Genomic DNA, 25,855 nt, shown 5'->3' with positions numbered 1-25,855 from the left:
ATCCCTGCTTGCACGGTAACCTCCCATTGCAGAGCTGGGCTCGCTGGGCATGGCCTGGCTGCCATAAGGAAAGCCCCTGGTGCTGTGGCAACAGTCTGCTTCACTCTGACTGGTACCCAAAGGTTTTTTGCTCCTCACTCCGAATAGAAAACCTATTTTTTAACTGCAAACCTACATTTTATTTTTTTTTTTTTCTAACTTCCCAAAGCCAAAACACCACCCTCTGGTTTGAGGCTCCTGGGCCTTCTCTTGAGAGAACAAAGCCCTGGGGAGAGCAGGACTAACTTGTAAGTTATTTGTGCGTGACTGTGCTGATGCTCCAGGTGTTTGTTTCCTCTTGTAGAAATTCAGGCAAGATATTTAACGTGCCTAGGGCGAGACTGAGCAATCAGCCTTTTAATACTGAAATTAATCTACATGAAACAAAGTTTTGTATATTGCATAACTTGATTAAAGATTGTTTGTTGCAGGGTTCAGCCTTGTGTGGTTCCTTTTCTCTGGCTGTGAGGGAGGGAGCAGCTTGCTTCCCCTGCAAGCAGGACCTTGTGCGGGTGCTCCCTGTTCCACTGTGGGATAGGAGACCTGGAGGCAGTGGGAGGCGTGTTCTAGCCTGTAGGCTGAAACCTCACCTTCCCCTTCCCGTTGCTTGGCTCTTTATTACATCAAAGAGGCTCAAAACTGTCACCTTGCAATGAGGAAAAGTCATTGCCTGCAGGGGCCTTATGAGCCACAGCCTTGCTGCAACCCAGTGCCTCTCAGGCCCATTCATTCTCAAGCAGGACAAGCTTTTTGGTTATGTTTTTAATAACATTTTGTATAAAATGCCCTAGTCCTGTGTTCTCAAAAGAAAGCGGTGTAAGCCCCTCATAACCTGTGTACCAAAGACCCCACCCTGCAAACAGAGGAATGTGACGGCAGGATTGGGGCTGTTCTGGAGAGGAAGCTGAGGGGCTCCAGCTGCCCCTGGACCCTCCGCTTGCAGCCTGGCTCCTATGAAATGTGCACCCCTGGGGCTGCTGTAAACCAGAAAACCACAGGGCTGCACTTAGAGGGGAGAGAGCCCTGGGCAGAAAGGGAGTCCTTGTCTTCCTGGGGTGAGACCACAGCTCTGGGTGCAGAACAGGCAGGATGCTGGGAACAAAAAGCGGAGAAAGACCTTCCTCTCAGCCCAGCTGAGATTAACAACTTCATTCCCGGTGTGGTGGTGGTGGCTCTGTGCCTGACAGTGCTGATGTAAGTGGCAGGTCCAAGCCCCGAGGGCACTGCTCAAAGCTGATGTGCTGTTCTGCAGCCCTCAGCTGGGCTGTAGGGTCATCTCCTGGGGTAAGACTGGTGTCACAGCCATGCTGGACACATGCTCGAAGGGCTGCTTCCCCAGGCGTGTGGTATAGGATAAAGCTCACTGATTCCACGTCAAATGCCCCTCTGGGACCTGCCCCCAGCCTGGCTGCATCCTTTCCCAGGCACCGCTCTGCCAGCTGCCCTCTAGACCACGCAGTGCATGCTTTCTTCTCTCTTCTCAAAGCCCTGTGGCCACCATGGAGATTTTTTTGCTCTCGGACATGAATGCCTTCAGGCTGCGGAGCCTGACCATGCCCATTTGCCTGGAGAATCCCTCTAGGTGGGAGCCCAGAGCTGCCCTTTGCTCACCTCCTGGGTCCCACCTCGCTCCGGGGAAGGGAGAAGGATGTGGGAGAGCCCTTGGGCTGCTCAGGATGGGGCTGTGGGTACGGGCAGGGAGGAGCAGGTGCCATCCCAGCATGCATCCTTGCTCACTGCCCATCACCTCCTGGCCCCTGGCAGTAGTAGGAATGGAAGAGGCGCTCGTGGGCGCACACCCGCATGGCCCTGTGCGTGTGCAGCAGCAGCTGGGGGAAGCGGGAGGTGAAGTACTGCACCAAGCCATCAGGGACGGGGCCCAGCGTCGCCTGGACGTCAGCCGGCAGCTCGTGGTAGTGATGCTTCTGCAGGAGAGAGGGCGAGGTGAGCGGCTGGGGTGGGCAGTCGAGGGCACAGGGATCTGGAACAGCCATACCTTGTTCCTCATGGCCCGCAGGAGGTCACGCACTGAGCCCCCCTTGTAGGTGCGGAACTTCCTCAGGTCTGGGGAGAGCAGGAGAGATGTTGAGCAAGGAGGGGATGTGGTCGGGGCAAGGGGCACAGCGCTGCGACAGCCCACATCCCAGTGTAGCCTGCAGCAAGCTGGAGCTCTGCTCTGCCCTCCCAAAGAAGGGCTGGCACGTTTACCCACCCTCATTTTTGGCCCCTGAGCATGAGCAGGTGCCTCCTGCCCAGTAAAGGGCACTAAAGCCAGGAGCCTCACTCCCTGCCCGATTCTGTTCCCTGGTCCCTCTGCACTCACCTGCCTGCAGCGGGAAGGAGATGTGCATCCTCCAGTTGGTCCTCACCACTGCCCGTCCCCCAGCCTCCAGTGCCGAGATGATGGGCCCCTCGGCAGGCTCCTTCTCGATGCGGTCGCTGACATCCTGCAGGGACCAGGGTGGTTATGGTGCTGGCCCTTCCCCTGCATCACCATCCAGCGCCAGGGAACAAAGACGGTGCCCATGGTGGACAAAGATGTTTTAGCCCTGGCCCCAATCCCACGGGCCCCCTCCACCCCTTGCAAAAGCAGCTCAGAATGAGCTGTTGACCTTAACATGGCTGTTTCCAGCACTTGTTTTTCAGAGCACACACATTTCTTGCCCGGAGGGACAGCACATTCTCACCTGGAAGAACTGCAGCTGCTTCTCCTGACTCCAGAAAAAGGGATGCACCAGGACCATGGGAGCCGAGGGTCGGCACTGAGGCTCAGAGCTGATCATTGCCACAATCAACTCTCGCGCAACAAGCTTGTCTGGAGGGCAACAAAAGACAACAGAGAACTAACACCTCCCCGAGGACCAGGAGCTGCGCCCTCAGATGGGAGCTGACCTGGGGGGATGTCTCTGTGGGGAAGGGTCTCACCGTGAGCTTCCTCCTGCAGGCAGCTCAGCTGGTAAGAGCCTGACAAGATGTTGGCCTGGCGCCGCAAGCTGTCCCCGAATGGGTGCTGCCCTCCTGACACCACGTAGTAGAAGATGCAGCCGGCAGAGAAGATGTCCACTGCGCACGTCTGCAAAACACAAAGGGGGAGATGGGATCCTCACAGCAAAGGGCCAGGAAAGCTGTCACCCCCCCATTTTTTCCATTCTTTTATGTGAATGCTTGGTCACTTGCTAGGGACCTGCTAGAAGACGCGTCACTCCTGCGTGCCTTGCTGTCTGGAGCCAGCGAAGCACTCACCGCACCTGGTCCTTATCGGGCAGGAGGTCGGCAGTGGCACAGGCAGAAGCCAGGGCTCCACAGCCAGAGGGACAGGCTGGGGCTGCTGCAGCCTCACCTGGTTGCAAACCAACCCCAGCACAAGGTGACATGCAGCACGTCACCAGCACGTGCCCTGCCAGGGACCAGCATAGCGCCAGCTTCCAGCAGCAACAGGAGTCCCTGGGCTAAACAGAGGAGTAGAAGCGTAACCCTCACAGCAAGCCATGGCCCTCTCCCACCTCCCCACCCTAAATATCCAGGGGCTGTAGCCAGATGAGATGCTCGGTGCTGATCCCAGCCGGGCACCATCCCCACGAGGTCAGGGGCAGCCCTGGCCAGGAGCGCTGGTGCTCTGCAGCCAGGCTGGCCTGGGCGCTCAGAGCCTTTGGCATCATTGTGCATTCCAGCAGCTCCCGTGAGGCCACAGCCAGCATGGGGACCGTGCCCTGAGGGGCTCAAGAAGGACCTTGGGTGCAGGGAGGCATCCACAGCTCACTGACTGGGTTCTCCTTCGGGGCCTCCTGCAGCACCTCGGGTGCAATCCAGCCCTCGGTGCCAGGGATGCCAGAGCGGAGGCTGAAGCTCTGTCGTCCCCCCTGAAGCTTCTTGCAGAGGCCGAAGTCAGAGATGACAGCTCGGATCTGCCCATGGCGATTTGGGACAGAGATGAGGATGTTACAGGGCTTCAGGTCGCGGTGAACTAGAGGAGAGAGTGTGTGGTGTCACCCACCAACGCGATGGCAGGGCTGAAGCGGGGCTGGTGCCACCCCGCACGCTGCTGACCACGCCGGCTGCTGCCCAAACCCTGTGGCCTCAGCTGAGGACAGGACCAAGACAGGAGACGCTGCCCTTCTGCCCACGCGCTGCCCACTCACCGATGCTGAGGGAGTGGAGATGGGCCAGCCCAGACATGGTCTGACGCAGCAGGGACACCGGATCCAGCCCGCGGCGATCAAAGCTGGGGCTTTCCACGTACTGGGACCACACAGGGGGAGAAAGAGGTCAACTGCTTTGTCCCTGCTTTCCTGGGGCAACCAAGGCAAAGCTTGCTGGGAGAGGAACTTCTCACTAGGCTGACAGAGGTGGGGGAGGCAAGCCCACTCAGAAGCCACGCGTGCCCAATGTTTGCCATTTCCTGGGCTGCCGGTTGGCATCTGCTCCCCCCTGCAGCGCGTTGCCCGCACTTGTGTCCTCCACAGCCTCAGCAACGCTCCCTATGGAGCGGTTAAAGGATGCTTCTCCTCCCCTATGCCGAGTCTCTTCGCAGCAGGTGAACAACTGCCCTGACGGATGCCGAGGCTCGGAGCTGCCCCATTCCCTCCCGACGGGGCAAAGCGGCAGAGAAACAAGGGCAGGGGCTGGACTGGCACAGGAGCAGGGCTGCTGTGGCTGCTCTGCCTCTCCGAAGCACCTTGCAGCCTGCCCACGCCCCATCCGACACATCCCTCTGACCGCTGGGAAGCGTGTTTGGAGCAGGGCTGCGTGCCCCAGGCCAGGCAGGAATGCTGAGGGCTCCGATCACGGGAGCTGCTGGCTGCCAGCCCCAGCGCATGGCGTGCTGTCCCACGGGACCTCCCCAACAGCACGGACAAAACCAGATGCACGGCCCTGGGGACCAACCCGCACACCCAAAGATGGGGACATCCAGGGTTGACCGCCAGCCCCGCAGCAGCCCTGCACCCCCAGGGCTGGGCAGGGAGAGGGCTGCAGGCTCACCTCCTGCAGCGTGGCGGAGCAGAGCTCAATGGCGATGTAGTGGAACTGCTTGTCCTTCTCGGTGCAGAAATAGCGGACGACGTGGGGATGCTCGTCCGACTCCCGGAGCAGCTGGACCTCGCGGTCCACAAGATGGAAATACTCAGGCAAGAGGCGCTTCACAGCCACGTTCCGGCCATCAAATTGTCCCCTGTGCAGAGAGATGATGGCAGTGTCCAGGGCAGAGGCAGCACGGCAGATGCAGCCTGGCCAGGCTCTGGCTGATGCTGGGAACCTAAAGCCGTGGACCTGCAGAAACCTCTGCAGCGAGCTGGGAATTGGGGGCTCAGGCGCCCCTTTTTGTAGGAAAATAACCTCCCTTCCTTTATGCTGTGTTTGGTGCCGGGGACAGGGGCTCAGCCAGAGCCAGGGGAACCTCATAAGGTTGCCAGCACAGCCCAGAGGGGAAGGGGAGCACAGGGTGGTGGTGCAAGGGGGGACCTGCCCTGCCTACCAGTTCCTGGGTACCAAAAGCACAAGCTCAGCTCCCCAGATGGGTTTGGTGAGGATCATGAGAAGGGGAGGGTGGAAATCTGTTCTCCAAAGCCCCTGAGCCACCAGGGAAGGGGCTGCCTTGGCACTGTCCCTGCAGCTCCCAGAGAGGAGAAGGGAACAAGGTCAGACCCCCCAGGGTGCACCCACCTGAAGACAAAGGTTCCTCCAGCTCCGTGGCCCAGCACATCCTTGGGGTTAAAAGAAACTTTCCCAACTACAATCATGTCTGGTTCTGCATCTGCAGAGGAAGATGACGACAGCTATCCTTCAGCCTGTGAGCATTAGTCCTATGCGAAGGACATCCAGGCTTAAACCACCCAGATATTTCTTCAGCCCTGCCACTACTCTGGCAATTGCTTTTGTGGCCCATCCTTATCCAGGAGCAGGTCTTGCATCTCCTCCCAGCTCAGCTGGGCTGCAGCCCTCTCATCCGTGGGCTCCTGTTCTGGATGACAACATCTGCAGACAGAAAGCCCCTCACACCTTGCCTGTTCCCCCTCCACACACCTTCAGCAGCCGCCGGGACAGCCGAATCAGGGCTGACCATCCCATTAGCCAGGTCCTTCAGGGAGGCTGAGGAGCTGGAGCTCTGCGAGAGCTGTGACACGCTTCCCTGGCTCAGCTCTGGCTCCATGGGCTCTGCAGGGACACCTTCCCTGGAGACCCGGCCCAGGAGTGGCATCTCCTGCTGCAGGAGCTGAATCTGCTTCTCCAGCTGCTGCTGCTCCACCGCGTGCTGTTTCTGCAGTTTCTGGAACACAAACCACGGGAGTGCTCAGCTCCTGCAACTCAGAGCAGAGCTGAGGTGTTGGCAGGGCTCGTCACAAGCCGCACATCACGGTGGCTCATTTCAAGATCACGCAAGACAGCACGGGAGCTGCGCAGCTCATTGCAGCCACGGCACCACTGGCTGCCCAAGGATAGGCAAAGAGGAGTCCCCAGCCCTTCAGAAGCGGCATTCCTGTGGCAGGCAGCAGCTCCTCCAGCAGAACTCACCGTGAGCAGGAGCAAGAGGACTCCTCCGCCCAGCAGGGCTGTGCCAACACCAGCCATCACCAGGTCCCAGGTGCCAGCCTCGGGGTAGACCTCCTCCTGCTCCCTCGGCGCGGGCTCCTTCTGGAAGTGCCCCTTGCTGCGGACAGCCGGCTCCTCCAGGCCACTCGGGGCCAGGAACTGCAACAGACACCCGGGGCTGGCTGACACCAGAGGGACAGACCGCTGGGTATGCAGGTTTGGGACCCTCTCCCCATCACAGCCCTGCACGTGGGACCCCCCTCGTGCCACCCCACACTGGGAACCCAGCAACCAGCCCAGCTGGCTCAGCCCCTTCCGTGAGCCAGCGCTGCCCACAGCTCCCCCAGAGCAGAGCTGCGACCACGCAGAGCTCCGCCACGCACATCATCGAACACGGTCCTGGCAGGAGAAGCCCTGGGGATGATGGTTTCTGTTGTCTTCCTCAGGTTCTCTGGGAAGGCTCGCAGCATGGTAGTATGGACCACGGGAGGTGGCTCGTGGTGCCCTGCAGTGGGACAAGAACAGAGATGACTTTCAGCTGGTCTCTGCTCACAGGTTCAGCCCCCCAGGTCCACAGGATTCTCCAGACAGGAGAAGAGGCATTGATTCTGATGGGAGGTACAAGAAACATCACAGGTCTGTCCCCAGAGAGGGGGCGTGGAGCAGCAGGGGACAGGCAGAGGGGAAGGTCCCTGCTCCCTGCATACAGTGGGGATCTGACCCTGCTGCCCTCCGCCTCCTCTGCCACAGCCCCAAGACATCGCCCTGATGTCCAAACATCAACACAGCCATCATGCCCACAACAGCAACCACAGAGCAGGGTGAATAACCCAGCACAGGCGATGGGGAGCCCCGCTTCAAAGGGTCCCTGCTGCTCCTGCAGAGGGGACAGGGATGGGCTGCAGTCTCTGAGGGCCCTTGTTTACACCTCTGTGCGGAGCAGGTCGTGCTGCCTCCCCAAACCCCACCAGCAGCTCGGGCTGCCCCTCGCCGGGCACCCTCGGGAGCGAGGACGCCGGGAAAACCCCTGTCCCACATGGGTCCGCACCTATCAGGAGCCACTGGTTGCGGAGCGAGGTGATGCTGCCTTGCGGGTACTTGACGTTGGTGCTGGGTGTGATCTCGCACTCCCCCGACTCTCTCATGGTCACATCATCCGTGGTGGGGCCGTCGATCCTGGCCAGCATGATGCCCTGCGGCTGGGGGTCCAACAGCTCGTGGAGCACCGCGCAGCCGGGACATACACCCGCCACGGCTCACCCCGAGAGGGACTCACCACCAGAGCCACGCTGTCGTGGACCAGGGAGATCGAGGCATAGAAGCTGGCTGCATACTTCCCCACGTAGAGCGCTGGCCTGCAAGGCAAGGACAAGCATCAGCTTTACATCCATCATGGATGAGGGTGGCCGAGCAGAGGCAACACAAATGCCACCACCTGCCCCGGCACAAGAAACACGTACAGCAGCTGGGTCTTGGTGGCAGCGAAATCCTTCACGGACTGGTAGCTCCCCTTGAGGAGGTGTATATCTTGCGAGTGGAAGGTCAGGTAGCGCAGGGTCTCCATGGCCATGTTGAGGTGGGGGACGCGGCGGAGGCTGTCCTGGTGCCATACGTAGATGCCGACCACGGGTGAGTCATAGTTCTGCGCCCACAGGACCTCCCCGCTCTCCTTGTCCAGCGTCACCACCAGCCCGTCCCCACTCGAGACGAAGTGTGCCATTTCTGGGCAGAGCCAGAGGGAGGGGACAATGCAGCGGCGCTGCCCGCGGGGCTTTGTCCCCTTGTGCCCATCTCAGTCCTGCCACTGGCCACAGGCTGTGCCCTCCTGCTCTGCTCCCACGAGACCCGGGGCTGGCACAGCAGCCGCTTTCCCCACAGCCGGCACAGCCGTGACCCCCCAGCACCTCCCCGGGATCCCCGCAGAGTCAGGTCCCGCGCAGTGCCACTCACTGTAGTGGTAGGACTCCTCGCAGAGTGGTGCCGAGTAGTCGGAGAAGGTGGCGTTCCAGCGCAGCTCCCGCGACTTGGTGTCGTACATGGTGATGACATACTCTGGGGACGAGAGCAGGGCACCAGGTCACAGCCCAGCTCCCTTCTCCTGGGACAGACGGAAGGGCAGTGAGACTTGCTTACGGGTGCGGCCGATGTAGAGCAGGGGACTGGACGGACAGAGGCCATCCCAAGCCTCTGTCGAGAGTGTGGTCTGCTTTTCTCCTGACTTGGGGTCCACGATGAACCAGGTGTCCTGCTTCTTCCCTGAGAATAAAAACACATTTTCTGTAAGTCTGCAGTCCTGCTGCCTGTCCCGAAGGTGTCTGCCTGTCTCCCTCCGGGGACACGTTCCCAGGCGGTCCCCGCTCAGCCCCTCTGCCCCCCGCCCCAGGTTTCATGGAGCGGCCGGTCTCCACGTACCGGTGTAGAGCACACCGTCCGAACTGCGGCACGGTGAGGACTGGACCAGCTCCGGGATGGTGAACGGGAGTTTCTGCAACACAGAAGGCAGCATGGATGTGGGAGCAGAGAAACACCTCCCTGAGCGGCAGTATTCCTGCCCTTGGAAGCACGGTGGGAAGAAGAGGTGCCCTGAGACAGCCCCCTCCTCCTCGCCTGCCTTACCAGCTCAGCCCCAGAGCAGGACAGAGTGGTGGGGAAGGAAAGGGTCCAGGCTGTGTTTGCCCCACATCCGCTCGCTGACACCTTCCAGGTGCCAAGGGTGAGCTGGAGTGCCAGCAGGCACCGGGCTCACCCCGTCCAGCAGGTCTGCCTGTTCCCCAAGCCCAGCAAACCCCCGGGGTGCAGACAGGGGGGATGCTCGCAGCCCCGCAGCCCCACTGACCATCAGGCCTTCCTTGTTTTTTCCTCCCAGGATGTACAGGCTGCCATCGTTGGGGTCTGGAAGGAACGCTGGTCTGGAAAGGAGGAGAGAGGAGCATGAGATGTGAGCTGGCCCAGGCACATGCCAAGGGCTAGGGAGGAGCTGCACGACAGAAACCCTTCAGCACTATGCTTGAGTGATTCCCTACGATTCTGGACCCTTCCTGGAACTCACAGCACGGGATTTGTTAGGAGAAAACTCCGACTCTGGGTCAGAGCCGTAACTCCGTACGGCTGCTCTGTGCCTGCCAGCCGTGCTGACTCAGAGCCCTGCCTGCCCCAGGGTTTTTCATTGGTCTCCTGCCTCCCCCAGCACCTTTGGGTGGGTTTTCCTCAATTTCTCTCCTAGGCTGTTGCACCTGGTGCTACTGAGAGCTCCCAGGCTGCCTGTAGAGAGGCTGCAACCCAGCAGCGGGGACCAGCTATTTCTCATCACCACACACAACGTGCCAGTGTTAAGGATGGGTTTAGGGCAACACTACGGCTTGGGCTGGGATGTTCCCTTCTCCGAGGTTCCCCTTTCCTGCTGCAGATCTGCTGGTTGCTCAGGGCAGCCATGCCCACCCGCTGCTGCCCTGTCCAGGGGGACGACACTCACTCTGACACATAGACCGGCACCTGCAGAATAGGATCTGAAAGAGAGAGCGAAACACAGACGTCAGCAGCCACTCCCTGTGAGTGAGACAGCGTGGCAGTGTTTACCAAGCGCAGCCATGTGCTGCCCTGCCCACTTGCGTTTCAGCCCCAGGACAGGCACTCGTTTCCCCTAGAACAGGAACCACCAGCCCAGAGCGTGCCAGCAGGAGCCAGGCTGGAATCATGGGAATCACAGAATTCCTAGGTTGGAAAAGACCTTTGAGATCGTCAAGCCCAACCATCCCTGTCCGCTACCGAACCACTCCTGAGCACCTCATTTACCCATCTTTTAAACCCCTCCAGGGATGGGGACTCCTCCACCGCCCAGCGCAGCCTCTTTACCTTTGGTGAAGAAATTTTTCCTAATGTCCAATTCGAACCTGCCCTGGTGCAGCTTGAGGCCATTCCCTCTTGTCGTATCACCCACCACTTGTGGCTCATCACTCTCAGCTGTGATGAGCCCAGGAATCTGGATGCAAGCGAGTACCCCCCCGTCCTTACTCACCGTCCTTCAGGGTCCACTTGATGTCACCCGTGCTCTTGCTCACTGCATGAAGGTTCCCGTCCAGAGTAGATATGAAGAGCAGCGTTTCTGGGACGGCCACAGCACTGCCTGTGAGGCACTATGGAGAGAAACAACAAAACACCTTTCTTTGGGGAGCAGGGCCAGACGTGGGGACAGGTCTCCTTTGCTAGAGACACCCCAGGCAGCTCAGCAGCCCCCACACCCACCGCAGCGGAGCCCCAGGGTCCCTTCCCCTCCCCACTGTGGCAAGACTGGGAGGGAGAATAACTTCTTTCCTTGCACCAGTGTATCCGATGCGCTGGTTCCTCCAGCTCCCCCCGCACAGAACACTCACAGAACCAGGGTGGCTGTTGGGAGGAGAGGTGTTTTATTCAGCCCCGACACCCAGTTTGCTGCTCACTGCGAGAGCAGCACCCCCAGCAGCGGGTGGCACCCACGGGCCCTGGCTCTCGCGGCACCGCTCCCATCCCACCAGCGCAATTCGGGGCCTTCACGGCTTTTCCCTGCTCTGCCCGGAGCCAGAGTTGCTGCTGGTGGGGATGAGCTGCAGCGCGGTTGCTCCAGGAGCCCCAGGAGCCACCACTCCTGGGTCCTTCGCTAAGGGTGACACTAACAGCCCGACTACCGGCTCCTTCCAGAAACAAACGAGTTGGGTGACTTTTCATGCCAGAAATGCAGTCAATGCTCGCCCAGGCCTTCAAAGCGATGGATTTCAGCTACCTCAATGCTGAGGTAGTAATTGCAAATTCACGCTGGGAAGTGGAGCGGCTGCTTCCGTGTGTGGCATTAGAACACTGAGCGCCAGCTCAGCCGCCGCAGGCACCTACACCAGCCTCACCCCATCAGCAAACAGGGATCTGCAAACAGCGCGAGCACCCAAACGGATCAGGGAGAGGCAGGGCTGGCGTGGCCGTCCCTGATGCCGGGGAGTAGAGCAGCGCTCGGGCTGCCCAGTGCCACGAGGCAGAACAGACACAGCTGACGGACGGTGCCAGGACGGTGCCTGCGTGTGGGCACGTGCCCGTCTGCCGAGTGGCACCCGATGGCGGCAACAGACAGCCACCGCGGGGCCAGGGACACCTTCCTCCTTTTGTCACTGAGGTTCTTCCAGCTCCATCAACACCGTCAGCAGCCCCAATGGGTGCTGGTCACCTGTTCTCTGGCTGCACCTTCCACCAGGAGTGCATGCCAGCTCCCTCCCAATGCACTTCATATCCACCCCCTGCTTCAAGCCAAATTCTTTGATTTGCCACCCTTCTCGCTTAATTTTTAAGTGAGGTCAGAGTCAGTTTCCCAGCTCTCGCTTGTCCAGAGGAGGCTGTGGGGCAGGCAAAGGGTGACTGCTCCCCACCGCTTTCTCCAGCCCACTGCGGCCACGAAGGCTGCGCAGGACCAGCTGCGCTGACACACCAGCCTGCACACACACAGTGCTTGCGGTGTGGCCACGTGCACACGGAAACAGAACCGAGACCACCAAGCCCTCCCAGCAGGCAGAGCAGGCTCAGCGCTCACCAGCTCTGTTTCCTACCCTCAGTGCTTTGCAGTTTCTTCCATCTCTTCTGCAACTGCTGTGTTTTTGGTGGCAGGGCACTCGAGCAAAGGCCAGGCTGCTCAGCTTGCCCCCCACACGCCACCATATGCAGAACTGGGAGCTGCCACCCTCCGCTCCCAGCTCCAGCTGCCCCAGCAGCCGGTGCGGCCAGCCCTAGCTCAGAAGCATTGCTGCTCTTCCACGGGATGTCCACAGGACCCGTGCTTTCCCAAGGGTCCCACCACCCAACCCAGCATCTGCAGTGACACCACAGAGGCCAGAGCTCAGCCACGGGCTCGAGTGCACTCTCTGCCCCAGTGATGGAGGGGGATGGCTGGGCACAAATAGAAACACGGTGCCAGCGTCTACCAAAGCAGCACAACAACCTCTGCCAAAACCATGCCGGCATGCTGCCCACTGTCCTTGGGATGCCAGCGGCGATGGAAACCAGGCAGCTCCATGAGCAGGAAGGGGCCAAGGGCTCCCAGGGAAGGTGACTCCACTTTCAGCCCTGGCCAGGCCCAGGGGTGGAGATGCTTTTCTGAGCAGATAATGTCTGTCCTGGGCGAGCAGGTTGCATTTCCATCACACACCTGCCAACGTCATTAATGTCCAACCACTGGACCCCACACGCAACTGGCTGACCCCACAAAAAAAAACCTGCAGCCCCCTCACCCCCCAAACCTCACTCTTCTGGCTGCCAGCTCCGGTGCACCCATGCACCAACACGGGGCTCAAGCCCTGCACTCCCAGGCTGCCGGGAGCTGAACGCTTGTACCTGCAGGTCTGACACAGAGGCAGGGGCTGCGCCACACCTGCTCACACCCACCCCCACTCGTGGGCTGGGGGACTGACACACACATGGAGGGGAGCGCAGTGCCTCCTGCACACTCACACAGTCCTGCGCATGGGATGCTCATGCCCGTTCCATCAAGGCCGGGGGACACGCGGTTACTCGTGTTGGTACCACCACATGTGCCCATTCGTACCCACAGGTACCTGTGCTGGAACCATGCTGGCACCCACACACCACCTGCAATGTGCTGGCACTCCTGGACACTGTCAAGCTTCCACGCACCCTCTCCCATCCCACGGACGCTGTCATGCTCCCAGGCACCCATTCCCGTCTAGGGACATGGTCCCACTCCTCCTGTGGACACTGTCCTGCTCCCACACCCACCTATGGACACGGTCCCACTCTCACCGGTGAATATGGTCCTGCTCCCACATTCCTATGGCCACTCAGGGACATGGTCCCCCTCCCATACTCCCACCCGTGGATACACTCCCACTCCCTGAGTCACATTCCCACCCGTGGACATTGCCCCACTCCTCCAGTCCCACTCCCACCTGTGGACACTGTCCCCCTCCCACACTCCCACCCACGGACACGGTTTCGCTCCCACCCGTGGACACGCTCCCACTCCCCCAGTCCCATTCCCACCCGTGGACACGCTCCCACTCCCCCAGTCCCATTCCCACCCGTGGACACCGTCCCACTCCTGTGCTCCCACTCCCACCCATGGACACAGTCCTGCTCCCGCATTCCCACCCGTGGGCACGGTTCCCCTCCCACTCTCCCAGTCCCACTCCCACCCGTACCCGTGCCGGGGGCAGCAGCGGCAGCAGCAGCGCGATCGCCGCCCGGAGCAGCCCCGGTTCGCCCATTCCCTGCTCCGCACCGATCGCCGCCCGGAGCCGGCGGGGACGGGGCGGGTCCCAACGTGGCTGCCCGGCCCACTCCCCCCCCCCCCCAGCCCCGCCCGGCCCCGAGGGGCTGCCCACGGCACCTCGGCATCCCAGCACCCCTGGCACCCGCACACCTCCCCAGCATCCTCCCATTCCTGGTACCTCGGTACCCCAGCAGCCCCCCATCCTCGGCAGCCTTGTACCTCCTCCTCCTCCCCCGAATCCCTGGCACCCCAGCACACCCCCCGGTACCGCCAGCACTCCCCATCCCCAGCACTCCAACACCCCCATGCTCCCTGGCACTCCCCCCTCCCCAGCAACCCCAGTATCTGGTACCCCTCCAGAACCCACTGCCCCCACCCCCCTGGTACCCACAGCAGCCCCCGATCCCCAGCACTCCCCCATCCCCCTCCCTATCCCAGTACCCCAGCACCCCTCAATGAAGCACAGGCCCTTTTAAAAAAGCTCTTACCAAAAAGAGAAGCAGGAGTTGGAAGGGATTTTCAGTGGGATTCAAGTCCCCACCCCACAAATTCTGACACTACCCATTGCAGTTTGGGCACACCCAGATATGAAATCAGATGAGAACTTGCCAGTTCACACACGCTGGGAGGACCGCACTTCTGTTTTGACCTTCAGCAATGGCACTGCTGAACGGGCTCAGCCCATCATTTTGAACAGGTTGGGTAGAGAAAGTTCCTGGAAGCAGCAGCACCCAGGGGCAGCATCCGCTACGCATCAGCGCCAGTAGCTTCTCCTGAGCACCCAATTCCCGGGGCTGCTGCAGCAAGCCAAGAGTTCAGACAACGCAAGCAGCTGTCACGTGTGTAATGTCCAGCGAGCACGCTCAGCACAGCAAGGACAGTGACTGCAGAACGAGATCAGACCCTGCGTTTGGAGAGGGAGCTGAAAACTCCTCCTGGGATTCACAGCCTTTCCGAACAAAGGAGCAGTGCACCCAAATTCCAGCCACGGAGAAAGGCACTGAGGGCGTCTGGCGTGACCAGCATGGGTTCCCATGGATTCCCAGGTTTCCAGAAAGAAATGAACTGCAAAGCATTTGCTAACAGTCATTCACATAGTTGGAAGTAGCTTAGGACATACAGAATGTTGGAATACAAACACAGAAATAATTATCAAACTTTAATTAATAAGACTGATCTTACAGAACATTGGGATAACCAGTCAAGGTTACACCTAGAAAACTCCAGCAGTGCAAATCTAAGACTAAAGATTTGTCACCTCGCCCTCCCCCGAAACGGGCAATAGATTAGTTAAAAATACCATAATGCCTGGTACTTACATATTCCATTGACAGTAAATCCACAGTGGACAGGAGCATCTAAGACTTTTGTTTTTTAATACAAAACTGGAGAATGAATTGCTTAGAATACAAGTAAGACTCAGTGAACTCCCATGAGCCAAACAAAGCGAGTCCTTGGCTGGAAGGTGAAACAGCCCCGTAGTATATGCAGGACTTGTAGCAGCTCTCCTGGTCCCCCTCCTCCCAGCAACGAGGCCATTAATTAACAAAACAGGATGGCAACAACCTAACCCCAACCTGTGGGGAAAGGCTGGACTACAGAACCTGAAATGAAGGCAGCTCCATTGGAAAATCGAGTCACAGCGGAAGAAAGGTAAACAAAAGGAGGAAAGTTTGGAAACAAACCCTGCTGCACCGTGCTGGAGCAGCGAGCAACCAGAGAGCGGCCCTGCCTGCACAGCCACACCGCCTGCCCCTGCCTGCAGGAAGAGAACGTTGTAAGTGGGGTGCGGGGAGCAGAACAGACCCACATGATACAGCACCTTGATGGTATCACCACCCGTGAATCGCCTCTCTTCGACCCTTCCAGATGAAGCAGCAGTGGATGCGAACTGCCTCAAGTGCAAACTTCAGGAGGTTGTGTGAGCGCTACCACCTATAAAGCATCGTGTGTTAACAGTTATCCAGCTCTGAATCCAGGTCGCTTTTCCTTCTTTCATCATTGCAGCCCCCTTTTTAAGTATCTATCATCAAACAGTGTCATTAATGGAAATTAATGATTTACGGTAATCTTAAACTTGATATGAAAAACTTGTGAGTCACACAAGGCTTCCAGGCAGGATGCGGTCTCTGTTCAAACCTAAACAAGGTTTAGCGGTAGACTTCTGCATTCCCCATGCCATCCTAAGCCAGGAATATTCATTTCAAAGAGCTCCCAAGATGCCTACTCCATTAAGCCAACAAACATTAATTAAAACATTTAATATACTGTCCTGTATTTTAACTCAAGCCTAGCACACAGCACAAAAAAGGGAAAGTTTCATTTTTCAAATCAAATTCGACTTGAAGAGAAGCACCTAAACTGGTTCACAGTTTGAGTTTATAATGTTTTGAACCACTTTGTGACCACAGGTTTATGTTCAGTTTCTTTTGAGATGAGTGATCGGAGCTGGCATGGGATGCAGAGCAGTAGGGCCCTTGGGAAATGCACAGATGGGGATGTTGGGTCCTGCCCTGCCTCTGTGCCCAGGTGCCCTTCTTGCCTCAGCAGCAGCAGATCCGCTCCCTGCCTACACTCAGCCCCACACGCCACTACACCAAGCACGGAACCACAGGAGCTCCGAGAGGAGCTGGAACCAAGATACACATCTTTCTGAGGAACAAGCAAATGGAAGAGTAGGAATGGAAATGGAATACAAACAGATGCACAGACATCTCTTGAGCCCATCAAGCAGCCAGTGGGAGCTGATCATCCCAGAACCAAGAGAGTGAGTGGAAAGCTGACCCCAAGTGACAGAAAACACTCATGACCTGTTGTCACTGTAAAGCAGTGCACACACCGCCCACCAGGGCTGAATTTTGAGCTTAAGCCTTAACACCGAGACTGGCCACTAGAAAATGATGCATGTGACAGCAGCACTGAGGCTGTAACATTCTCTCCAGGTAACTCACACCAGCTCCACCACTCACGCTGCTCTGCGCGTCGGCAGGGGCTGCTCCAGGAAGCTGGCACTGTTGCGGGTGAACTCCTGGGTGCACTGATGTCTACAACACTGCTGGTGGTTTGTAGGCAGAATGGAAACACCTCAAGCTACAAGAGCAACAAGCACATCACCAGTTTATATGCAAGATATGAAACGTCCTCAAAATTCACATTGCATGGATGCTCCAACTGCAAATACAAACCCAAAGCTGCTCATACTGCTACCGAGAGCCTATGGGTAAACATGGAATCTTAAGACAAAGCGAACGCGGATGCTCCAACTGCAAATACAAACCCAAAGCTGCTCACACTGCTACCGAAAGCCTATGGGTAAACATGGAATCTTAAGACAAAGTGAACGCTTTCCCCCGTCTCTAAAATAAAATACTCATTTGGAAACTTGCTCCTGCAGGGTTTCAATGGGGCTGTTCCAGAGAGGAAAACAGACACAGGATGCATTGAGATTGGCTGTTGCTACAAGGCTGTTTCTCTGCAAGTTTCACAAGCAGTTGAGCTGCTTGCACTGAACAGTATCGAGCCTACAACGTTAGAAAAGGCCAGCAATCTGTCAGATCGAGGTTTAACACAGCACCGCTGCTTCAGCCACACGGTACAATCTGTTCAGGTGTACACCTTGTCAGGACTGAGAGGTCCATCCAGGAAACCTGAGATCAGTGGCATGCGAGTTGCAGAGATGAGCAGCAGAACGTCACAGAACAAAGGCAAGGGGCGTGATTGCAGACAGGGTGAGCTGCCTGTGAGCTCCAGCAGAAGAAGAGCTGAAAGGTGATCTAAATTTCAGAAGATCAGTTGCTGGACAGATAATTCTAAATTTGGTAAGACTCACTGAATAAGATCACAATACATTCTCAAATTCAGGTCATGAAAGACTGCTGCAGTTATTGACGATCCAAAGTGGCATCCAAGCTTCTCCCTTCCCTGCTTCTCAGCCCAAAGCAGGCAGGAAGGTCTCTGCGGTTCGATCCCTCGACGAGATCCGTGTCACTGTTCACGTGAGGCAGCATCATTCAGCACTACAGGGCCTTCTCAGCCAGACAGAGGTGTCATTGCAACAGCCACAAAGTGATTCAGGACTGCAATGCGCCTGATCAAGAAAATGCTCCAAAAAACGCAGCATCCCAGGGCAGGAGGAAGAACAGGAGCAGAGAGGAGCACAAGAAGGGAGGAACAGCATTGTGGAAAGGGGAGAGAGAGCAGCAAGTGGTCAACTGTGGTCACAGAACAGCCACACGGGTATTCACCCGCACCAAACACGCTACACGAGCACCCCAGAGAGAGAGCACCAACCCAGAGACAGCACCAGCCTGGGCAGAGCCACCGACCCTGGGGCAGAGCCACCGACCCCGGGACAGAGCCACCGACCCTAAGCTTCCTGTATTGGGAAAAAAGGCTAGGAAAAGAAAAATACAGCAGGGCATCTTTGGATGAAAACCAAAAGAGTCAAACCTGAAACGAAGGGGCCAGCAGAACATGGCTTACTGAACATCGACTTTACATACTGTTTAAAGTTTATTTTTAAAAAAACATTTCCGAGTTTTCCGTCACAACCAAGGAACTAAATTAACTCTAACGCTTGTAACTGAAAGATTATGAAAATATCTGTTTTGTTCAAACCATGTAAAAAATCCTCAATAGTACATTGTAATATTTTCTTTTTTAAAACTAAACCGGAAGATCAGCTCTCAGCAGATTTAAGTGTATTACACACAATATTTTGTGAATTCAGATTTATTGATTTCCATTGTATTTGCTTTAAATATGGTTGAAGCTGACTGCAGAAAAGGGATGGTGAAATTTTTAAGTTAAAAGTAAACTAATGGTGAAAGAACATCACCTCTGGCTTCCATCAGTGCCTCGTTTACCATATTTTATTAATAAGTTCCAGGACTATCACATCCAGGGATGTTGGAGGCCTCTCCCAGCAGTGTCCTTAGCTTTGTGCCATTTTCCTGTGCCAGAGGTGAGCGTGCTTTCAAAAATACTGCCACTTTCCCAGCACCGTGTCTTTGATTGCATCAACGTATTGAGTTGGTACCCAATAGACCCAGTAGTAAGACGCTTCTGTTGGGCCCAGCTGAAATGCCTGCAAAGTTAAAAATGACAACATTTACACACGGTAAAGAGCACAGCTTACACCAGAGGGAGAATACAGCTCATCCACCACAACATCAGACACGTCGGCAGTAGCTCCTGTCTCCTTCCAGCACCTGGTGCACACTACAGTTACTTGGTAAGCAATTAAAAAAGTATTCCTCAGAGAGACAAGAACTGCAAAGCACCAAGTAAAATGATGAGCTCTTTCTTTTTACAATACCAGAGCAAGAACAAAAAAGTCTTGGCCATTTTCAAGAACATGAGGCAGTTACTCTGGAAGACAGAATCTGAAGCTTAACTCTCCATCTCTAAACAAATGACCAGAATGCACAGAGTTTGGAAGCCAAACAGGAACTGAATAAGGCAATAGCCATGTTTCCATAGGCATAAAATTGCCCAGAACTTCAGATTTGGACGTTGTGTCCCATTCTCCACGTCTATCAGCACATGTCGATATGCACCGCATGCCAGCACCCTCTGTCCTGGCTCTGGGATAAGAGCTGATTGCAAGATATTCTGAAGAGGACATGTTCTACACGGGGGATCGAGGAGCAAGCATTTGGACAAAGCCTAGACCAGCGCCCTCCCACAGACAGGACCTTTAACCTCAAACATTTCCCCTTTCCTCCCTTAAAGAGGGAAACAGATTTCTCCTATAAGGAGCCTTCTTCGGCATTAGAAGTTAGTTACTGTACTTCGGAAAGCAAGGCCTCAAAAACCCCACAGACTAAAAGAAACAGCCAAAAAGTCAGGAGAATCAGCACAGCTCTCTTAAAACGTGATAATTCTCTAGATCCAATGCCAGTGTTTCAGAAAATTAAATATGAGAAAAAGTATCACATCATCAAATCACAATTTGTTTTTAAGCCCTGTTGTTTATATGACTACAACAGATACAAGAAGTCAAACTAGATCGGAAAATATCAGTAACGCCAAGAAATCGTGAGCTATATCAGGAGTATTTTTACTGTTTTAACACAAGACAGAAGATATGAAATAACATTTAAGCACTTAATGTTGGTGTGAAACCAGCCCAGATTTTCACAAAGTTCCCAAAACTTAATATGCCACCCAAAATACTTACACAGTGAGAGCAGACCATGCCCACATTCCCATCTTCCACATCACAAGGCTGGTACTACTGTCCATCTCCAACTCGCTCGCTTTAAAAGCCTTACTTCTGTGTATTTGCATGAAGTAATTAGACTGGGTATTATCAAAGCAGAGACACTACTTACCATCATGTGATAATCCTCATGTCCTTCAATAGGTTCACTCACCACATTTTTAATGGACCCCATGGGTAACTTTTCTGTTCTCTCTACATTAAAATGGATCAAAGTATTATTTCTGATACATAGGGAGGCAGTATTTCATATTAATTTCAAACACCACCTCCATAACTTCCAAAAGCTCCTCCTGTTGGCACTGTCCTCTCTGGATGAGCTCATGAGGACACCTTCAGCATAAGGACACCTGCTCCTGTGAAGCCCGTCCCCCACGTTACCACACGCCTCACAGCAGGCACGCTAATAACATCAAGGAATCCAAACCTGGATCATCCAGTTCCTCGCATTTTATGTCTCTGCGTCACATTAACACCTCAGAGCACCTGATTCCCTCACCCTAAACTGGGTGAAGGGAAAGCCCTGGCTTTTACTGAATGTTTCGCCACAAGGAACTCCGCTCTAACTAATGGGATCGCTCAGCATTGTGAAAGCTGGCCAGGTGTAAGGATGTTCGGGACTGACCGCCAAGGACTGCGCTAAGCTCCACGGAAATGGCAGGGCTGAAAAAGCTGAATGAAGACAGGCTAACGTGCTCTTTGAAAGCCCAGTCCTGGTTCTACCCTGAGGCAGCACTCAATTGTTGTTATAAAAACACAGGGGAGGAAATACTAATGAGAAAAAAAGGAAAGAAACTAAAAGTGAAACTGAAAAGGTGACTACAATTCCAGGACAGAGGAATGTCAGTCAGCCAGAGGTTACCAACAAGAACAAAATACATGGCTCATGGCAGACTTTTCTGTCTCCGTTCTGTCCTCACTCCTTTCTGAGGACTGAACTCCAAGACCCTTTTAGTTCCAGCTTTCCGTGTCCACCCAAAATTGTTTTCTTGGATATCAGACAGAGAAACCCACAAACAATCTATAAAGGAGAAACTGAACTGTCAGCTCCTTAGGTAGAGCGAACTAATTTGTGTGATCCAATAAAAGCACCTAAACAGGGTGCAGAGGGAGACGAATGTAGCGATGCAAAGACAAGTATTCTCTGCCCCTGCGCTGTAGGTAAGCAGAGTCTGGACCACCCCACCCAGACTCACAACATACATTCATTGAGTAAAATCTCATCTTGCACTCATTCAGCATCATGCAAATCAATTGTTCTTCAGAGATAAATCCCTGTTACCAATGCCTCTACCAAAATGACACTGAGCCATTGAGAAACCTCTGCCCACACCAGCCCTCGGGCTACAGAAACTGCCAAGGAACTCATGCAGCACTAGGCGGCTGCATGGGGGAAGAATCAGTGCCAGCTTTCCAGGACCAGCAAGTCAAAATCTCTGCTAACAACTACTTGTCATTCCAGCCCTTACATGCTGTCATTGCCACGAACTCCTCAGAGCAGGAAGGAATTTTTCCCAACAAGAGCCAGCAATTACAACCATTCCCTAGTGGAAGCAAGCTGCTGCTAATTTTGGGAAGCAGGGGAACAGGTTACAAGCAAGACAGATGACTACAAGAAGAATCAAATTTCACAACTTAAGAACTGCTAATCTAGAACACAGCAGAAATACTAAACCTGAAACTAGTCTAGAAGGTGAAGGAAAAGAATTAATTACCTAAATACTAAGCACGTATTTAGAATGCATTATCAGTAACAAAAAGATCTGCCCAACCTATAGAGGAAAATAAACCCCAATGTCTCTCTCCATCACTTAGCCCAGGAGAAAAATCTACAGCCGGTACCAACAGGTTCTAAAGCCAGAAAATCTTCACAGTCAAGTCCGTCCTACAAAGGGTAGGTCAAAACCTGCCAAGATTTCTGCTTATTTTGGAAGTAACATAGCTGCTGATGTGCCACCCAAAGTTACTATTACCATTCACTTTGGTTACTTTACTGGGACAGCGAGCGTGCACTTCCATTCCTCTTGCTCCTCCTTGTAACATTGCCCCATCCTGGTCAAACTAAAGGAGGGTGGCTTTCTTTGGAGGAAGGGGGTCATCTGAGATACCCTCAGTTATCACCACAGCACATTCAGCTCCTCCTGGCATCACTCAAGGTGGGAAACAGCCCTTTGCACAACAACACACCACGGCTTCTGCAGCTGCACACCACTGAAACAGGACACCCAGCCAGCTCTGGGTGGGAGGACAGATAGGGACAGAGATGCCAGCACTCCCAGTTTTAATCCTGGGTCTGAGATTCCCTTGCAAGTCTTAGCCAAGTTACGGAGCCTCTGTGTTGATGCTGGCATCGTACCAATGTTTATGAAGCACTTTTGAGATACACTAGAAATGCCAAACGTTATGATTTACATTTGGAGCTACAAATAGCAGACTGGAACATCAGCTACTGGCACGACTGAACACAAGTTCTTCCAGAACAGAGGTAAATCATCAAGTAATACTCCTGAGAGTATTACTGGCATGACTGAACACAAGTTCTTCCAGAACAGAAGTAAAACATCAAATAATACCCCTGAGAGTATTACTTGAATGGCATTTGAGAAGAGGAAGCAAAATGTAGTTTTGAAGTATGACAATACCAACACTATTCCCTAACCACAATTCAGTCACACCAGGAACTGCTCTAGCCCATGCGATTCATTTACAGCCCAATTATCAATTATTCATTCCAGAGTGCAGCATTGCTCACCTTTTGTCCCAATCCATAGCTGGTCTTGCTCAAGTTTGAAGGTCAATCTGACTTTCCCCCCTGACTTGTTGTACATGCCGGACAACGGCACTGTTGGCAGGCGCTCCTGCAAAGAGGCAACACAGTCACAGTGAGGGCCTTCTAACAGGGAAAGCTGTTAACTCTCTTCCCTTCTTAAGAAGTTAACTTAACTCCTAACTTCTTCAGCATAAGGACAATATATCTTGTCAGTGTTCTACCAAGACAGCAAGGAACACTGACCCAGCAAAGAAAGGTCTTGAGCCACAAAACCATCTCTCTCTTCCAATGACAACAGTTCCTCAAGTACTTATCTACTCACCTGAACGCCTTTAACAGAAGGCATCACATCATCCGGTTTTCCCTTATCCAATACTTTTCTGTGTTGCTACAACGGAAAACCAGAAATAAGAATTTACAGGAACGCAACAGTGCTTTTTAGTTTACTTCCAGCCACAGCCTGAAGCGAGGCAGTCAGGGACTATTCAGTCAGTCAGAATGCAGGAAATGGGTGATTTTCAAAGGTACCAAGCACTTTAACAGGCTGAAGATATTCTATAAACAAATAACGCACAGGGAGACACCGCTTCCAGAATACAGCAATATTTATCCACCAAACACTAAAGAACCCCTAGTACTGCCTCAGTATCGTACACACTGAATCATGTAGCTGGCATTTGTTTTTTAACAGTAACGTCCTACATCCAGAGAATGGCAGAACCCCCTCCACATTTGACAGTGCAACACAGCACAAACCAGAACAGATCAGAGCAGCAGCAACTGGGAAAACTGTGCTCACAGCTTGTGGGTTGCTGAGAACCTTTGAACAATGACAGAGCTTACACTGAACGTGAACTGCAATCAATTATAGAAAAACAAAAGCGTGTTTCATAAAGACTGCAGTTCAATGATGCACGCCTTAATTTTTAATCAAATTTATTTTGAGGGAGGCGTAAAGCTGGCAATGACATGAGCTGAAAATCCCTTATCAGCCCCACAACGCTGCGGCACTGCCACCAAACCAAGCCTCACCATGCTGTCCCTCACTGCAGTCCAGGAGGCAAGAGGAGTATCTGTCACCCCTGTACCCTTTAGTGCTGGGACAGCTGAAGGAACTGCTCTCTCAGTGTTCAATCTAAAGGCAGCTTTTGGAGATTAACTTTTTTCATGACAGTAAAAATTAGTTGGTTTGTAGATAGAATTAATCTAGTGTTTGATCTAGCAACCATGAAATATTTCCATTATCCACCACTTCTGGACTGAAAGGCCAGGCTGTACCTGGTGGGGTCGTGCAAAGCCCCAGCCTCCACTAGGCTAAACCTCCTTCTGGTGTCAGAACTCCGCTGCACAGGGCCCTTCTGTGGCTAAGAAAGGAAACCCCAGCCTGCTCTGAGGACCCAGATCCCGAGGTGATGACAGAGTTTCAGGGAAGCAGCAAGAGCCTGAGGTAACTGTGGAGCTATGGAGGACCCGCAGGACCCAAGGCGACTGTGGAGTTACAGGGGAGCAGCAGAAACCCTACAGCTCCTCCCAGTTCCCGAGATATTACCAACCTTTTGTCGGCAAAGTGGTTCCTTTTTATTTTCTTCAGCTTTGACCTCCTGTTGTGCCGCCTCTTTGGGTGTATTTACTGCTAAAACATCGTTGATAGTAGAGCCGACCACCATGATTTTTGCTCCGTTGGTGACTTTGATTTCCCGCAGTGTCTTCTCCTCAGGCAGGAGCCCCTTGAACATCACTTTCTGCATGGCGGGTGGGAGGCCTAGAGGGAAGCAGAGGGTCAGGGAGGGCCGGTGGCCGTGGGGAGCAGCGGTGGCCCCGACAGACCTGTCAGCGAGTGGATCCGTTGCTTCAGCTCGGCGCCAGTGCTGTCCAGGCCACATGTCACCTCGTACTTGTTCTTGTTCCAGATCACCTTCAGCTCCACCAGTTCCCGCGCGCCCTCCATGTCGCGGCCGTTGCTGACGGCCGCCTGTGGTGGCTCCAGGTGCTCCTCACCCTCCGGAGAGCCGCCAGCCACTGGTGAGCCGCCCTCCCCGCCACGGCCTGGCGGCAGCTCCCGTGTATCCATACCCGGCTCTTCAGCACCTGTGGGGGCAAAGACCGGGAAGAGACGGCTCGGTGGGGCAGCCCCGCAACCTCTCACCTGCTGCCCTGGACCACCACCTCCCCACCATCTCTTCTCCGGAACCAGGACCATCGCCTCCTCTCTGGGACTGAAGCTGAGACCAGTACTAGGATCAGGACCAGCACCAGAACCAGGACCATCATCTCCTCATCACCTCCCCTCTGGGACCGAGGCTGGGACCGGTACCGGGACCAGAAACCCCACCATCTCCTCTTCTCTTTGAGATTGCGAGCTGCCTGGGACCAGGACTACCACGTCCCCTCCATGTTGGGACCGCGGGCTGTTCGGGGCCGGGATGGGGACTGGGATCAGCACCTCCTCGCCTCCCTGCCGGCTGCCCAGGGCCGGGACTACCACCTCCCTGCCGTCACCTCTCCGCCGGTATGGCGGGCTGCCCGGGACCAGGATCGCAGCCCTCCCTGCCGGGGCCAGAACCGGGTCCACCGCTTCCCCTCCCTGACAAGACCAAGACCCCCTCCTCCCCGCCGGTACCGCGGGCTGCCCGGGACCGGGACCACTGCTTCCCCTCCTCGCCTCTCCACCGGCTGCCTGGGACCGGGACTGAAACCACCACCTCCCCGTCTCCCCGCCTCCCCACGGGGTCCAGGACCGGCACCTCCCCACCGGGACCTCGGGCTGTCCGGTACCGAGCCCTCTGCCCAGCGCCCCCACCGGGGCCGGGGCCGGTACCGGCATCGCCGCCCCGCGCCGCCCCATACCCTCGGCGGCGGCCATGATGATTGTGTACAATCGGCCGCGGAGCGCGACGGGAAACGCGCTTCGATGCCTACTGGCCCGCGCCGGCCGCCGTACCCGCCCTTCTGCCCCAGCCGTTCGCGGAACTGCAGCCGCGTGCGGGGCGCGAAGTGCTCTTTAGTGGCCGAGCTGGGCCGTGCCGCTCCGCTCCGGCGCTGAACCGGCCCCGGG

The 25,855-nt window shown here is 55.3% G+C and overlaps 2 protein-coding genes across 6 annotated transcripts; both read right to left on the bottom strand.

Moving 5' to 3' along the window:
• Window positions 1–1,765: 1,765 nt before the first annotated feature.
• On the bottom strand, window positions 1,766–17,144 carry ERN2 (endoplasmic reticulum to nucleus signaling 2). Of its 5 annotated transcripts, none has more exons than XM_054080738.1 (22): window positions 14,296–17,144; window positions 10,583–10,700; window positions 10,040–10,073; window positions 9,404–9,476; window positions 8,980–9,052; window positions 8,701–8,823; window positions 8,518–8,619; window positions 8,028–8,289; window positions 7,844–7,922; window positions 7,616–7,766; window positions 6,951–7,072; window positions 6,550–6,726; window positions 6,061–6,304; window positions 5,701–5,791; window positions 5,020–5,209; window positions 4,179–4,278; window positions 3,804–4,003; window positions 2,965–3,112; window positions 2,727–2,854; window positions 2,363–2,486; window positions 2,036–2,103; window positions 1,766–1,964 (listed from the first exon to the last, which is right to left on the bottom strand). In XM_054080738.1, exons 4-22 carry the CDS (start codon window positions 9,404–9,406, stop codon window positions 1,773–1,775), a joined length of 2,577 nt encoding a protein of 858 aa, XP_053936713.1. In that variant the 5' UTR covers window positions 9,407–9,476; window positions 10,040–10,073; window positions 10,583–10,700; window positions 14,296–17,144; the 3' UTR covers window positions 1,766–1,772. The 5 variants fall into 5 exon arrangements, 4 of the variants coding, with proteins under 4 accessions (XP_053936713.1, XP_053936712.1, XP_053936715.1 ...); XM_054080737.1 differs by lacking the exon at window positions 14,296–17,144 and adding an exon at window positions 13,737–13,837; XM_054080740.1 differs by lacking the exon at window positions 14,296–17,144 and adding an exon at window positions 13,030–13,334.
• UBFD1 (ubiquitin family domain containing 1) lies at window positions 17,139–25,775 on the bottom strand. The gene is made up of 7 exons (XM_054080743.1): window positions 25,648–25,775; window positions 24,628–24,888; window positions 24,354–24,562; window positions 23,123–23,188; window positions 22,783–22,888; window positions 20,143–20,225; window positions 17,139–18,893 (listed from the first exon to the last, which is right to left on the bottom strand). Exons 1-7 carry the CDS (start codon window positions 25,661–25,663, stop codon window positions 18,783–18,785), a joined length of 852 nt encoding a protein of 283 aa, XP_053936718.1. The 5' UTR covers window positions 25,664–25,775; the 3' UTR covers window positions 17,139–18,782.
• Between the last annotated feature and the right edge of the window lie 80 nt (window positions 25,776–25,855).

The sequence above is a fragment of the Cuculus canorus genome, chromosome 15 (genome assembly GCF_017976375.1).
Source record: "Cuculus canorus isolate bCucCan1 chromosome 15, bCucCan1.pri, whole genome shotgun sequence".
Classification (NCBI taxonomy): domain Eukaryota; kingdom Metazoa; phylum Chordata; class Aves; order Cuculiformes; family Cuculidae; genus Cuculus; species Cuculus canorus.
Note: the sequence above shows the minus strand (reverse complement) of the source record. Positions and strands in the feature narration are given on the sequence as shown.